At 40.9% G+C, this 16,581-nt stretch overlaps 1 protein-coding gene across 1 annotated transcript in view; it reads left to right on the forward strand.

Annotated features, from left to right (window-relative positions):
* Nucleotides 1–16,581, forward strand: part of NOTCH2 (notch receptor 2) — an 85,024-nt gene that overhangs the window by 41,862 nt on the left and 26,581 nt on the right. Inside the window, exons 7-17 of the mRNA XM_032696456.1 lie at nucleotides 436–591; nucleotides 1,695–1,883; nucleotides 3,091–3,204; nucleotides 4,361–4,474; nucleotides 7,806–8,039; nucleotides 8,555–8,665; nucleotides 10,286–10,478; nucleotides 12,008–12,153; nucleotides 12,666–12,785; nucleotides 12,897–13,049; nucleotides 15,808–16,036. Of these exons, the coding sequence (XP_032552347.1) occupies nucleotides 436–591; nucleotides 1,695–1,883; nucleotides 3,091–3,204; nucleotides 4,361–4,474; nucleotides 7,806–8,039; nucleotides 8,555–8,665; nucleotides 10,286–10,478; nucleotides 12,008–12,153; nucleotides 12,666–12,785; nucleotides 12,897–13,049; nucleotides 15,808–16,036 (1,759 nt within the window). The remainder of the gene's footprint in view (nucleotides 1–435; nucleotides 592–1,694; nucleotides 1,884–3,090; nucleotides 3,205–4,360; nucleotides 4,475–7,805; nucleotides 8,040–8,554; nucleotides 8,666–10,285; nucleotides 10,479–12,007; nucleotides 12,154–12,665; nucleotides 12,786–12,896; nucleotides 13,050–15,807; nucleotides 16,037–16,581) is intronic.

The raw sequence follows: 16,581 nt of genomic DNA on the forward strand, positions 1-16,581 counted from the left end.
TTGCTGGCTTAGGTTACATAAAAATATGTTTCCTAACTACTACCTGGAAATACAAGTGATCAGCATATCTGAATTAAGAAATGAACTTCGTGTGCACCTGTGTTTTCAGCTGTCAGAAAAATTATCATGCTGGTTACAGAAAAGAGTTAGTTAAGTGCTGCAAGGAAGACGTTTTGGTAATGGTCAGACATTTTACTGCTCCAGAAGTGCTGGAGACACCTTTAAAGTCACAGAATCTGTATTTAAATATAACATTTTATAAGTGTGTGGTGAAGTCCCCATGGTAGTCTATAGGCTGAAGCCTGTAAGATATTGCCTAAGCCTCTATCTGTGAGAGTCTCTATTTGAAATATCAGGGCAGGGAATATGACTATGTGACATACAGTGTGACTGGTGTATCTCACTTTTTTAATAAACTCTTGGATATTTCTCCAGGTCTCCTGTGCCACTTGGATGATGCCTGTGTTAGCAATCCGTGCCAGAAAGGTGCTCTGTGTGACACCAATCCTGTGAATGGAAACTACATCTGCACCTGTCCTCAAGGCCATAAGGGAGCAGACTGCACTGAGGATGTGGATGAATGTGCAATGGGTGAGTTTGCTCTGTGTGAGAACACGCACAGGGAGTTGAGTCGTTTGCTTTATGAACTAACAGAGGAGCAAGAATACACATTTTCTCATAGCTTCTCGACATAAATGTGACTCCTTTCTTGCTCTCTACCTTTCATTTCAGTGTCTTTAGATGAGTTTTAAATCTTGTGTGAGACTTAGGGCAGAAGGCTGAGTCAAAAGAGTTGTCCATATCTGAACTGTTAGCCTCTGGACTATGAAAAGCAATGATGCTTAACCATTCTTCGTTGTGCAAGAGGGCTTTAGCATTGTGAGAGGAGTGCATGCAAACAGGTGTGATAATTAAGCTGTCCCTTAGAACTGCAGGATACAATGAAAGCACCGCAGTTCATGTGGGAGCTGTTGTAGCTACAGCCTCGACAGAAATATGTCAAGGCTGTTTGACAGCCAGAACATGGCTGGATCTTTTGAGTGCCTTCCAAGACTGGTGACCACGAGGGCTTTTAAAGCTGTAGTTCTCTGATAGCGTGCTGTTGTTTGGTTTTGAGGATTGACTGGACTCTTACAGACTTACTTACAGTTTTGTGAGTGCTTGTTCATGCTTCCAGAGTGTGATGTGTGAAGGTAATACCTAACCAGCACTCATGCAAGTGCTGGCAAGAAGCACTTCTTTGAATTTTGTTCCTTAGTCTGCCTTGGACAAGAGTGCAGTTTCTTTTTGAAAACATGCAGTGGACAAGTTTGCTGGTTTTGTGGCCGTGGTGGTATCTTTTCAGCTTTGGGAGTAAATGCAAAAGATGACCTAGAGATAAGGCCTTGAAAGCATCATTAATTCTCTAAACCCTGCTAGTTGATGCTCCTGTCTTGAGAACTGTCATTAGTGATATGGACTAGAGTTGCTCTTTTGGTCCATTGGTAGTGACAACAATCCTTCTGACAGGAAAGTAACTGGTACATGTTTTTGTGAGTCACAGTGGCCTTTCCCCAGGAGGATGAACAGTCTTTCCCCAGTATTACTTGATAGAAAGGAATGACCACTGGAAAAGACCGTGACTAATAAAGAATGCTGTGGCTTTCCCGCTCTGAGGAGAGGTTTTGACACACGTTTATGTATCCTTCTTGCAGCAAACAGCAATCCATGTGAACATGCTGGAAAATGCGTCAACACAGAAGGCTCTTTCCACTGTGAGTGTTTGAAGGGGTACACAGGACCTCGCTGTGAAATGGACATCAATGAATGCCACTCAAATCCGTGCCAAAACGATGCCACCTGCCTGGATAAAATCGGAGGATTCACGTGTCTCTGTATGCCAGGTGAGGGGAGTTTCTGACCAAGGTGGAGCCTCCAACAAAGGAAGAAAGCAGAAGGCAGAGCACAGCGAGGGTTGCCAGCTCTGCTCTGCTGAGGTGGAACACAAAGCTGCAAAGGGGTGAGGCTAAAATGAAACAGTGAGAGAGAGCCTGCTGTGGCAGCACCAGCCAGGAGGACTTGGCGTTTGTGTGTGGGAGGGAGAAAGCAATTAGAGGACTGAGAAAGAAACCAATCTCTACATCAGCAAAGGAAGTTAGCTTTCTGAGCTGGAGTATGTGAGAACATATTTGTTACTGTACCTGCTTAAGTGCATGTGCAGAAACTTACCTTTGTGAAAGCAAAGCAGGTGCAAACTTGAAAGGAGTGACTGTGCTTTAAGGTATGCATGTGATGATCTAGGATAATAGTGTTCTGGTTATTTGCTTAAAATATCCCAAATGATGTAAGCTCCTGGTGACCTGAGGAAATAACTGCAAAGAAAGTTACTTGATTGAAATCATGCTTGTAAAATCTGTATGGCCAGCATACCCAGTGACCAATGTAGTCTGCTATTTTGCTCTCTGATAGAAAGTGGTTAAAAAAAGAAAAAGAATGCAAGTTGACAGTTGCACATTCTTATAAAATACAGTGAAAGAATTGTGACCCCTGCAGGTGATCAGCTGATACCATGGCAACTATGATGAGTTTTTATTAATATATAATCTGTTTTGAAGGGTGGAACTCTAGCCATAAGTATTTCACCTTTCTTAAAGTTTTTCTTGTACCCTGCCATTAGCTAAAAATCCTTGGGCTAAAATAATCTGCTGTGTTTGTTTTTTTACCTTATATTGGTATAAGGTAATATATTATTGATATATAGAGAGATATATATTGTTGATATCTTTCAAAGTATTAAAACATAACACCTTCTCCTCAAGTGGAAGAAAACATTAGATGTGAATTCACCACAAACTTCTGTTGCCACTGATTAAGTGAACATCTTCAGCAACAGTGAAAAATACACTTCAACATCCCTTTGTAACCTCTGGTGCAATGATTTAACCTCTGGTATATGTTCTTACCTCATAGGTTCTGTCCAAACTGCAAACTTTCAGTGAAACTAGGGTTAGACTTCCAGCACTAGTAAAAGAGGCACTTCCAAGGGCACTTTCTAGGACCTTCACTCACCTCTTCTGTCACCTCTTCCAATTTTTTCAATTTTTTTAACAGGTTTTAAAGGTGTTCACTGTGAAGAAGATATTGATGAGTGTCTAAGTAATCCCTGTGTGAACAATGGAGAGTGTCTTGATAAAGTCAACCGCTTCCAGTGTGTCTGTCCTCCTGGTAAGTTCTTACTTCTGGAAGCTTTTCCTGCTTCACCCTACCGAGAACTGCACAGATGTTTTAAGTGATACATTTCTTGTGATATTCTGTTGTCTTAGGGCACCAGCATCTGTTTGAATGAGTGAGTTGCAATGGCTAGTAAATAAGAATAACGATGTATTGGTTGCAATAATATTGTGCCTGTAATTGGGTTAAGTGTTGAGAAATATACAGTTGGACACTCATCTAAAAGAGTAGTTGGCAACATGAACTTCTGTTGTTGTGGAAACTGTAGTGAGATTCTCAACACATTTTAAAGATCAGACCCTCTGCATGCTTTTTGTCTTCTGAGGTTTTTAGGCAGAAGCCAGTTTTGCATCGCTATGGTTTATGCTGCTTGCATGAAGAGGGAATGGATTGGGCTCCACTAGAAGAGGAAAAATGATGAGCTGAGGGATCCACATTAGCTGTAGGGTGAACATCACTTGTTTTCTTGATGGCTTACAAAAAGTTTTAAGTTCAGAATATATATGACAAAAGCCTATTCTGTATCCCTTCTTATTGGCTAATGATGTTCTGGGTCCTCCTTTGGTTCCTTCCTCCAAGAAGCATTCCTGAAGCTTTTAATTTTTTTCTTGAAGTGCCTAAGGGTCTGCATCATCTGACATAACCTGTTGATACTTTGTTAACTAATTCAAGCAGTGTATTGAAGGTCCCAGTGCTATATCGTACCACATTCCATACAGCTGTGGTAATTCTGGTCTGAAGGCTCTAGTGATGTATGCACTGTTGTTTTATTTTTAGCTGCTTGCTTTGATTACTTGAAGGTTTTTTATTGGTGGGCTCTCAGTTTTACAGGCAGGGCATACTGTCCAGTGGTGGACACCACTTGTGCTCCATCTGCTTTATTTCTGTTTGACTTGGCTGTCTCAGTTTGCAAGATGGGGCTCCTTTGACCTGGGGGACAGAAACTACAGTTTGGCTGGTGGTTTGGATGAGGAACCAATCCACCAGGGCGTGGTGTGTGTGCTTAATGATGCAATTGAATTTAGATTTGCTGAGCTTATGTTTGAGTGGTTTTAAGGATTAGCTAACAAATAATTCCTGACGGTGCAGTTGTCTAGATGAACTACTTCAAATGACTTCCCGGATTTTCATCTTCTTTTCTGCCTTTCAGGATTCAGTGGTGCCGTGTGTCAGATTGATATAGATGATTGCTCCAGCACGCCCTGTCTCAATGGAGCCAAATGTATCGACCATCCCAATGGCTACGAGTGCCAGTGTGCCACAGGTTAGTCTTGTGTTCAGAGCCCCTGGACTGGAGATTGCACATAACCTAAATACATGAAGGGGTGGCCCAAGTGTCAGCACTTTTTCTTTCTTTCTCTGAAATACTGGTTGGTTGTTGTGAAACCTTGTCTACTCCTTTGCACAGAGAAAAGTATTTAAGTACAGGAAGCTTTTTACTTGTGATAGTTAAGTTCTCAATCAATGAGAGTTCTGACCTCTCTCTTTCAGCCTCATCTTTTACTTCCCAGAAGATGACAACTTCTTCCGTATTTACTATGGAATCCACATAAAGAAAAGCAGTGCTGTGAAGCCTTTTATTTGTGGTTTACCTTTCTTTCTTCCAAGTCAGATTATATAGTATACAGTTGAAGAACAAGAGATGGACAGAGCAGTGCTACTGTGTATTCTGACTTCTCTTACATCAGGTTATTTTATGTCAAAGGAGTAAGATTGAAACACAGTAGCAGTTGTGACCACTGGAAGAAATACCACACAGTAGCTGCCTACCAGAGTGTAGCTAAAATGATTTGTCAGGTATCACACAGAAGTTTTGATATAGCTGTGGATCTATCAGGTGGGGTTTTTTGAATGCCTTTACAGCCTGGTTAATTACATATTTAGCAGCGTCAGGTTTAATTAAAGATTTTCTTATCTTTAGGCCTCCAGGGATGATGTAGATATATTTTTATCTTAATTTTTACATCTGGTCAAATGAGAGGGTTCAAAGCTGTTATACTCTAATTCTCAGTAAGGAACTACTTTTGGTTGCCTTTAATGGTGCCTGATACACTGCTTGTGCTTCAAATGCCTTGGCTTCAGCTCTTCCATTAGGGAAGAAGCTGAACAATTCATGGAGCTACCTTTGTCCCAGAAATGTGCTGTTAAGTTGGTGTCATGGTTTGAGAGCCCCAAAATCCAATACTGATTTTGGGGCTCTCAAACCATGACAGTTGTCTAGATTTATGTGCAATTTTTCTCATTTTGACTCATTCCAATAATCAAACTGTTAAGGTGAATTTGACTTCATTAATCTATTCTGCCCTGTACAACATGTAGCAGAGATTAGCCTAAAAATAGCCTGTCTTTTCACACACACACTCTCCACCATTCCCAAATGCCTGAAGAAGCATTGAATTTGTTGAAAGAAGGTGAATGCAATAGTTCAGGAAAGGAATAATTATTGTGGTCAGAATTTTTCCTTTTAATTACTGCATGTGACAGACTAAGCTGACACTTGCAAACAGAAGGAAAAGCTCAAATCTTCACCAAACTTGGAAACTATCTTAGAAATTCTTTCTCAAGCTGTTGTGTGGTCTGGTTGCTTACCAGAGTGCAGAGCTTATCAGGCCTAGGAGGATTTTGGGTCACGTAGTGGTGGACAATGTGGAGAGATGTGCCTTGAAAAGCAGGTTCTGAATTTTGCAGTAGAACTGCTTAAACCACCTCAGTACTGAAATTCTAGATTTTCCAGATGAGGAGGGAAGACAGCTGCTTCTATGAAGGCAAATGAGGTATGGAGTATTTTCAAGGAACAGGTTGAAAGCAACCAAATGTATGTTACTGAAGCAGCACCACTTAGTGAAATCCTTAGTTAAATCTTTGACTGAAAATGGAAGAGGGACTCTGTACTAGGGCTTTTTTCCATCCTATCTGAGGGATTCTTATGTTCTATATTCAAGTGGTTTTTCCTAGTCTAACTCTTGTCTGCAAAGAGGGAAATCTTAGTAAGGTATGCTCAATTAAGAGATCCAGAAATATATCTGATCTGTAAGTGGTTCAGTTGAGCTACAGTAGAAGGCAAGGTAATAATTTTTGAACAAATGTATGCTAAGTATTATATTTAATATTGACAGCCTTCTATAAGACTGAAATGCGGAATTCATCATTGAGGCAGGTCAGTTACTGGAAAATAATGTTTAAGTATGTTCTTGCTCTATTAATCTCATAATATGAGTGATATGTGTTCCCTGAGTGGTAATCGCCAGCTGCCGACGTGATTGAAAACTGCAAAATGTTTGGCCAAATGCTGTACAGATAGCTCTATTTACTGCTTGCTTTTTGTCTTTTCTTTCCCTTCTGGCATTATTCCACTTCTCCTTCCCAGTGGTAGATCATGGCTTTTCTTTTCTTGAGTTGTCTTAGGTCTTTCCTCTTTTATTTTTCTCTGCCCTCTTTTTTTTTTTTTTCCCCTACCACCGTTTGTCCCCTTATCGGTTTGTTTTTCTTCCTTCCCTAACATCTTTTTATATCCATCTCTCTAACTAGCCTCCCTTCCCTCTCCCCACCTACTTCCACACCCATTCATCCATGCATACGTTCGCAGAACTTGGAAATGTTAGCCGTCACCTGGTATGTTTGACCACAGAAATAACCACAAACCTGTATGAAAAATGGGGAGCCTGTTATCCACTTATAATACTCAGGTGAGAATCACTCTTCAGCTGTTGAAATTCCCTGCAGCTTGGTTTGTATCAGTCTCCAATCAGTGTCTTGAAATTTGAAGTTCTACCTTCCAAATCTTCAGCTGCTGGAAGAGGTAGTGTGAGCTGTTGGTCCAAAACCTCAGCTCTGAAAACCATTTATTTTAAATTGTCCCTGTTTCATACAGCTCTGCTCCATTATGGAAGACAGGGCTCTTGAGGGAATTGTTTGCTGCTCTTACCTTCCTGAGCTGTTGTTTTAGCCCTGTTTGTGAATAGATTCTGTCCTTCTCTGTTGCTCAGGATGTTTCCCAGCTGAAGCAGAATGAAACAGGCCAAATGCTGCTTGTTTCATTGCTCCTAACTGAAGAGGTTGCATGCAGACCTTAATAAATTTGCAGTTGGTGCTTGATTGCGGTTACTGAAAGGTTTTCCAGTGAGATGGAAAGGAAAATTTTTAATAAGCAGAACTGCAGAAGCTTTGGCATGAGCCAAGGGAGTTCCCTTTGGAAGGCTTCAGCAGCATCTTCATTCTAACAAGGTCAACCTCCCTCTGTCCCCCTGTTATTGTGTGGAGGAAATAATGACAGGAGCCTGCCTTCAGATAGTTTATACTGATCTAGTAAATACTCAGGTTTACATGTTTCCTCTGATGGCTACTGTTCCAAATAAACTGAAGGTGACCTCTTCCAATGCCAGGGTTCTCCATGCATGGTGTTGTTCTGTAATGCTGTGAACAGTGGAGAGTGTTGTTTTCCAGGGCTGGAAATGCAGTCGAGGTGCCCAGTCACCCTTTGTGCTCTCTGCCACTTTGCTGATTCTTGATATGATTCTTTCTATATCTGCATTATATTCACTGCAGCATCATGCCAGTTAACTTCTTACTTACTCCTGTTTGTCGTTTTTCCTTAGGTTTTACTGGCCTTCTGTGTGAGGAGAATATCAACAACTGTGATCCCGATCCCTGCCACCACGGGGAATGCCAAGATGGAATTGATTCATACACATGTGTGTGCAATCCTGGCTACATGGGTGCCATATGCAGTGAGCAGATAGATGAGTGCCACAGCAATCCTTGCCTCCACCAAGGGCGCTGCATCGATCTGGTGAATGGCTACCAGTGCAACTGCTTGCTGGGCACTTCAGGTACATAAATGCACAAATGGGAGGGGTGGATTCTGACAGAAATCAAGCATTTAATCATTTCTTATGTGTGCTCTGGTGTGTGCTAAATTTGCAGACAGAAATAAGCTTATGGTGTGAGACTGTCATTTTCATGTTGCTTTTCCTTGCTGAGTTTTGGCGTGTTTGTGTGGGTTGCCTGACTCTTACTGGTACTGTAACTGGCCTCGAGGAATTTACTTCCTCTTTACTCCAAAAATTCAAGCATACAATAAAAACAGACACAGTGTTCAAAATGGTTTATTCCTTTGTTTAAACATTTAGTACAAATTCAGGGTCATAGTCAGTCAGTATCCAGTGACTCAGGTGACACTCCTTGGTGTTGCAGTGCTTCTGCATCATCACCTGTTTAAGTTGCCCCAATGCATGTGTAACTTCAAACAGTTGGGATTCTTAATTTGGCTTTTTCTGGGAAATAGTTTCATTACCTTCTTTGTAAGATTTGGCCTCCTTATTCCTCGAACTTTTTTTTCCCCTAGGAGTAAACTGTGAAAATAACTTTGATGACTGTGCAAGTAACCCATGCATCCATGGGGACTGTATTGATGGCATTAATCGCTACAACTGTGCCTGCAAACCTGGATTTACAGGTAAATTCAGCTACCCAGTAGCTTTGAATTGTTTTGAAGATAGTTATCCGAGTAGCCAGGGAAGCTGTTCTTTGCATACTGACTGCAAGGTTTTCAGTTAGTATCTCGATAAGTCCTTCTAATCTTCGAATCTCAGCGTCTTACATTACAGCAAGTTCTACCAAGCAGAAAAACGGCCTAATCTGTGCTGTGAAATGCCATTCTTGTTAGGTAATTATGTCCAATTCACGGTTCTTGGTTTTATAACAAATAAACCCATGTGACTTTGGTTTATTATTTACAGCATCTTTCCAGGGACAGACAGATTGTGGACAATATAGAGAGGTGTTTGATTAGACACTACCTTGGGCTTTGACCATGAACTATCTTTCTCTTTCTGTGAAATCAAAGCATTAACTCAGTGTTCTATTGAGCTGCTCTCCACTCTGAAGTCTCCAGATGAATAATCTGATTTTTTTTTCAGTACTTCCCTTTCATTGCGTGGTCTGTTCCGTTTCCTTTTTAAAGTATAAAATTTATCTGATACGGTAAAAGCAGGGTTGAGAAAAGAAGCAGTTAGGCGTTTTTGGATCCCTGCTTAAAACTGTTACTCTAGATCAAGACTATTTCTGATGACTAGAGGATATCTCAGCACTTTGAGTTTTGAGCCATGTAGGGTAATATGCTTATAAAGTAACTGTTGTAAGGCGGTTGGTACTGTTTATAACAGTTTTCTCATCACGTTTGTTACTGTTTATTACTGAATGATTCTAATTAGAATAGGTCTGAAATGCATTAGAAATAGCACTAAAACGTTTCATGTGTCTTGTGCTTTTCCCTTGGCTTCTTTCTAAACTTCTGACGCTCCTTCCTTCCTTTGGCTTTGGCATGGTGGTACTCTTTAGTCCCCAGAACAGGAAGAACTCGTGCCTTTCACTCTTCTTTGTTGCTGGCATACTATATTTGTTATCCTGCTGGACTTCTTACTGTTATGCTGTTAAAAGGATTCAGTAAAATGATGAATTGGCATATTCCAGTGTTTAAAGAGCTGGCTCGTGTGGGGTCTCGTTACTTTGTCCTTTCCTTACGTTAAAAATGCTTTCAACTTACCGCAACGTTCACTTTGTTTAGCTTTCCAGCTTCACAGGACCTTTTGGTCACTACTTCAAGGATCTTGCAGTCGTAATCAGAGGCAGGCAAAACAGGAAATGGTGTTTTTCAGAGCCCCTTTTGCTCAATAAACCACAAGAAGTGTATTTACTGCAGACAGTTTGGCAGTATTGGTTGTTCAAAGGGTAGTTACTTCAAAGCAGAAGAGCAGAGCTATGACAAGTGGAGCTCAAGAGGTTTGTTGCAAGCATGATGCAGTTGAGTGATTTTTTGCTTTCCTAATCAATATTAACCAATGATTTTTAGTGGAATTCTGTTGAGGTTCTTGAATGGTTTGTAAATACTTGTAGAGTGTAAGTGCTGTTTTCCAGGCACAGAAAAGTGCTGCATCTTTCAGAAATGCTTCTCTTGGCTTGAGTTAAAGCACGGAGGCATGCAAGCTCTGTCCTGCTGCATTGGCTTCACTGAGCTGTGTTCTTGCAGACGTGCAAAGCAAATACTTAGTAAGTATTGGGTTGTTTTTTTTCCTAGGCCCACGTTGTAACGTGGACATCGATGAGTGCACGTCCAGCCCCTGTCATAACGGTGGAACGTGCATAAATGAAGTGAATGGCTTTAGGTGTGTGTGTCCTGAAGGTTACCACCACCCCCACTGCCAGTCACAGGCAGATGGATGTCTGAGCAACCCCTGTGTGCATGGCAACTGCACACATATTGCTACTGGGTAAGTACTCATTAAACTTATCTGCTGCCTTCTATATTGATTATTTCTTTCTTTGCCCAGAGTTTTGTCTTGACTTGAGGTTTCTGATTTTTCTTAGATTAGAATCCGTATTTAGCTGCTGCCCATGACATAATCGCAGTAAGGTGTAGACCTCCAGTCACCAGCTGCAGTCTGGTGTTTCAACATAGATTTTTCTCTCCTGTCTTGTATTCTTTGCTGGTTTTGCATGGGTATGTAGTGCAGGGTGGACTGCCACCATCTAAAAGGTGGGTTTCGTGATTCAAATGAGCGAATGCAACTGAAATAAAGAAATGGTTCAAATTAAATATCTGGGAAGCAGCAGCTATCTATTCTATCAAGCCCTAAAACATTGATCATGGAGACTCTCTTTGTTGGCTAGTGCTGTTCTTGCTACCCAAATACTTAATTAAGGAACAAGCTGACAACTTTTGCACTGGGAGATAGAGCAATGTTTGACTCAGGACAGTTTGTCCAAGGCTGAGGTTTTGTCAGCTTTATTCTTTACTCAGCTTTGCTCAGCTTTACTTTTGTTGTGTGCTTGGAAGAAGAAAGAAAAGCTCTCCCTGGCTATTTTGATAGCAATAGTTGCTTCTGAATCTTCCCATTCAGGAAGACCAAATGTTGATTTAGGAGACCTAAATCAGGTCTCTTTTTGGTAATGCTAAGTCTGGGAGCACAAGACCTGTGGAGACAACAGTTTTTGGGAGGTTTTGTTTGTGAAAGTTCTCAACTATACATGGAGTAGCTGTGCATCCCAAATATGTGTTGTGTCCCGGGAAGTGTTGTCAGCACTTAGGCAAGGAAGTGATTTACCACTGTGGGTAGGTCTGTAGGGGAAGATTCAGCATTTTCCTGGGAGCTGGCAGGAAAGCTGCCTTTATTGCTAATTCAGCCTCTGTGTAAGTTTGGGAAACAAATGTTTTGGTTCATCTTGTCTGTCATCTGTCACATTTATGCCCACGTACACCTTACACTGTGTGCCAGATAAAAGAAGTCATGTTTGCAGGACAGGGAGAGAGGACAGTGTGTGTTGTATGGCCTGAGTCCAGGGTGATTCACCAAGTCCTTGGTTCTACGTCACATGGGTGGAGAGTGCTCTACTTCAGATTTTGAAACGTGATGGAGAAGATTGCTCCTGCTCCCAGCCAGCTGTTGTATTAAATCAGTCTAGTTATCTTTGGAACCTATTGTTCCCCTCCACTTTTTGTTTTAATCTTTTTTGTTTTCTGTCTTTGTTTGAATATGTTGAGATGGTCTTATCAAAGCAGAAACATATTGCTGGTTGACTGAGCACTTTGTGAAAACTGTAATGGAGGGAAGTGTGGTTTTAAGGGAGGGTTTATTTTCCCTATTTTCAAAACTCTACAGCAGGGGTAAGCAATCCAAATGTAACTTAGGGGTCTTCTGCTTTTCTCTCCAAAACTAATCTGCTGGAGAAACTGGTAGTTTCTGAAATAACTGGAGTTATTTCAGAATGCTCTAAAATTACTGCTGTTTTACCTTTCAAGGTACAAGTGTGTCTGTGACCCAGGCTGGATAGGAGATTACTGTTCCACAGAAGGGAATGAATGTAAATCAAACCCATGCCAGAACGGAGGAACTTGTGAAGATCTGTTGAATGGATATAGATGTAACTGCAGGAAAGGATTCAAAGGTGAAAATTCAGAGAAAACTTTATCTTTTTCCTTGTCACTTCATTGCACCCTTAACGTAATTGCTTTTTATTAAACTTCATGGAAATAGGAATCAAGATGGGAAATGCCGTGGCTGTATGAAGTTAAGTTAGTCAGTTAGTCAGTTAGACATGATACAGCAGTAAAATACTTGGTAAGATCATATATAAGCCTTGTTTGGACTCATTAAGAAATGTTCTGTTGGAAGCTTAGCTGAATTTTCCTTGCAAATTATGAAAAGTATATAAATTCACTGAGAGTTGGAGGGGTATTAAACTCAAAGTTACCATGTCTGCTGTCTGCACTGAGCCCACAAGGAGTGCTCTGCTCTCCTTTCCCTTCTGCTGAGATTTTTCAAATGTGGCAATGCTGGCAAAATGTCCACTGCTGTGTGGGATAAACATGTGAGTTACAATCTCTTTGTTCATTCTTCCAAGAAGCACCAAGCTCTTAGCAGCATACTCTTCTGTTTTTTTCCCCTTCTGCTCTCCAGGTGTGAACTGCCAGGTGGTGGTTTCTCCTTGTTCCCCTGATCCTTGTGAGAACTCAGGAATTTGCCAAGAATCTCCTGACTCTGAGGGCTACACCTGCCAGTGTGCCCCTGGCTGGGAAGGTAACGTGGATGGGGAACATGCTGTACTTGGAGTTGCTGAGCGATGTTGGCATTGAGCCTCGTGATCGTTGCCTTATGAGGGGTCTTACTTCTGGGCTCTCTGTGTTTCAGGGGAGAGATGTACGGTGGATATTGATGAATGTCTCTCTAAGCCCTGCAAAAATCATGCTCTGTGCCATAATATTCAAGGCAGTTACCTGTGTGAATGTCGGCCTGGCTTCACTGGAGGAGACTGTGACAGTAATGTCGATGACTGCCTTTCAAGTGAGTATCAGCAGATTGCTCTGTGTTGTCCAATTTTTCCTGGAAGTAATTTTGCTGTCATTTTAAGAACTGCTGTTTGACAGATACTGGAAGGTCTTTTATAATCTCTTGCCAAACCTCAGCTTTGTAAGACTTGCATGTTTGAGGCAGTCAAAATCCATCACATTCAGCTGCTAGAAATGAACTGCAGTGATACAACTGATAGCAGTTGTTGTTCCCAGATTCTTAACTTGAAAAGGTCCTTAGAGTTTTACATACTTTAATGAGAAGCACTGTTAAATGAAGAATTATATTTGCCTGAAATTTTAATACATCAAGTTGAAGTACCACTGCAGGGCTTACTTATATTTCTACGTTAAGCTTGACTGAGGTGTGGTGGGAACCTGGGGTACAGCAGTCTTTCCTGAAATGTCTCTGTCTGACATTAATAATCTTGAAAGAGCGGGTCCTGTTGCAGTTCCATATTTGAAAATAAATTAAGCAGCAGGAAGATATCAGTTGCAGGAGGGTAGCCCATACACTAGTGAGTACTGAAATGGGTTAAATTGCAAGAAAACAAGTGTTTGTCTCATGCCCTTAGCACTGCTGTTTACAAGGGAAACCAAATACGCAGTAGCTTCTTTTTCTTGCTGGGCATATTCTATATCATCATCAGATAAAATCAAAGAGAAGTGTCATGTGTTTATATGTTCATCTGTTACTATTTGAAAAGTGCTTTCTCAAACCTTGGGGGAGTTCATGACATTGTAATTTTTTGGTGGGCTGGCTCTTTAAAAAAACCCAACTAAACAAACAAAAACCCCCAAACAACCACCCAAAACCAAAAAAATGCTATTTTTTACTAGATTAGCTTAAAACCAAACTGAAGTCTTAGAGACTTTAGGTATGAATTTGGCAAATTGTGTTTTGCATTGAAAAAGAAATGTAAATTTGTGACTGCTGTAGAGAAGGATCCAAAGGAGTCTATTAGCAAAAGTTACCGTGGGAGCCCCCAAAGCAGCACTGCTGAAAGATCTTCTAAGACATCTGGCTCAGCCTCAGCTTCTGATTCCTTTTTTCTGAGAAAACAGGTACAGTACAAAAAATGTCATGGTGCCATGACCCAGAGCTTTGCTTACTGAAGCCAACAAAATTATTGCCTGTCCTGTTAGTTTTCATGTGGGTGTCTGAAGATAAAAACATTTTCAAAGTGTTCATCTTTTGAACAGCTGGGCCATCTCTCTCTACTCCTAAGTGTTCTGAGAGCTGTGAGATTCACCCCGTGTTGTCTGTTAGGCAGCACACCCATGAGGCTGAAGAAGCATTTCAAATTACTGCCACAGCTGATTTCATTTAGCATAACAAAAACCTTCCACGCCTTGAGCCAAATGTCTTTAATCTGTGAAGCAAACAAACCCTCCAAAAACAAGAACTTATTGAAAAGTTGATACCCGAGTCTTCTTCTGTCAGTAAATGTGTGGCACAGAGAATTAATGCACAGCTTTTGGCTTCACTCATACATGGGTGACTGCCACAGACACAACATTTTATAGCTGCCAGGGGTCTCGCTTTGAATGTGCTTTTTCTCTGCAGTAGTCAAATGACCTTTAAATGGATGCAGGTGTGTCTCATAACACAAATTTTTATCATGTGAGCGTATTTCTCAGACAATAAATGAACTTTCACATTTCTTCATTTCCCAGTGAACAAAATAATCTCATACTTATGTTAAACTGCAAATTTTCAGTGGAGTCTATTTGCATTTTCAACTTCATATTTTAGTAGTACTTACAAATAATCATAAATTCAAAATAGGGCTCAGTAATCTATTTTTCATCTCCCCTCCTGACTCTGTTTTTCCTCCCCCCTCCCAGTTTCCCTCTCTGCCTTCATATACTAGGCTTTGGTCTGTGGAATGCAGAGTAGAAAAGGAATCTGGCTTCAGGAATGTGGGTCTTAAATCCAAAAGTGGAAGGAGCAAAGCAGGAAGAAATTACTAAATGGCAGAAATCTTTCAGGCAAATTGGTCCTTGTGGGAAGTAGAAGGAATACAGTAGTAGGGGGTGGCTTAAGACCTAGAAGTGGTGGCATGCAAGTAGCAAGAGTATGGTAGGAATAAAGAAAATGTCAAGAAACGCAGAGGTGAGGGGAATCCAAGCTTTCCTGCCAGCCTTTCCCCAGTCAGTCTTTGATACTGGGAAAAATGTTAAGTGCTCAGTCATGTATAATTGCTCATATATATGCTAATATACACTTACACATTGGATTTGACTGGACTGTCTTCATGCTAAAAATTAAGCACACAAGTTCTCTCCTGCACTGAGCAGTGTCTGGAAAAGAGACAATGTGCTAAGTTCTCTTATGAATAAAACTTGGTAAGGAAGAAGAAACAGTTACTGTGCTGTTTTTATTGTCTTAGTCAGTAGACATCTGTCAAAAAAGCAGAGTTTGAATTTTAAACCAAGAGGCTTTGGGTCTGGTTTCATTGGTTTTGATTGAACAAAGTGCAGCAGAGAAACCTTCAGACCCTGAAGCTTGGCCTTGATCCATACCTTCTTGTGAATTCATTATTGATAATGCTTTGCAGTTATACATTCCATAAAGTGGCTCAGAAAAACTTGTCAGTAGTCTGTCACACTCTGGCATCTGTGATTTTTTTTTTTGTTTGTTTGTTTGGGGTTTTTTTTGTTTGTTTGTTTGTTTTGTTAAAAGCAAGTACTCTAGGTCTGGCCTTTCACTGTTACCCACTTTAACATTCACTGTGATGCTTCTGTCTTAGATCCCTGCCAAAACGGAGCTTCGTGTGTGGATGGGATAAACTCCTTCTCGTGCATCTGCCTACCTGGATTCCATGGAGATAAATGTCAAACAGACACCAATGAATGTCTGAGTGAGCCGTGCAGGAACGGGGGCACGTGCACCCACTACGTCAACAGCTACACCTGCAAGTGTCCCCCGGGGTTTGAGGGAACCAACTGCGAGAACAACATCGACGAATGCACTGAGAGGTGAGGTGACCTCACAGTGCTGCAGCGCCAGGGAGCTGCACACTGTGTGCTCATACCTTGAAGCCAGTCCTACTCAGAAGCAGTTCTTAACAATTAGGATCTGTTTTCCTGCCACTGATCACAGACACAGCTGTGATTCATGCAAGGAAAGCTTGTTTAGCTGAAACACAGTTGTCCATCAGATTTGATCTTCAGTTTCTTCTAATGTTGTTCTAGTTAGAAGCTTAGTTCCATTATAGGACAAATGTGACAGTGTCTAACAAAAGTTAAAACAGTTACAGGTGCTAGCTTATTACAATATAAATAATGTATATTTCCATAAGACCATTATCTTATAGGGGAGGGGAAATAATTGATTGGTTATGAACGGTTACTGTGTTGAGAAATACAAAAGCTACAAAAATGAAAGTGATGACCGACTCTTAGAAAGACAACAAAGATAAATTAGTCCTAAATTGAGTTTTTGACAACAAATAGTATGAAGAAGCAACCAGGAGAAACACTAAATCCACAAATTCTGCACTGGAAGGATTTAATCATCAGAG

This window comes from Chiroxiphia lanceolata, chromosome 9 (genome assembly GCF_009829145.1).
Source record: "Chiroxiphia lanceolata isolate bChiLan1 chromosome 9, bChiLan1.pri, whole genome shotgun sequence".
Classification (NCBI taxonomy): Eukaryota; Metazoa; Chordata; class Aves; order Passeriformes; family Pipridae; genus Chiroxiphia; species Chiroxiphia lanceolata.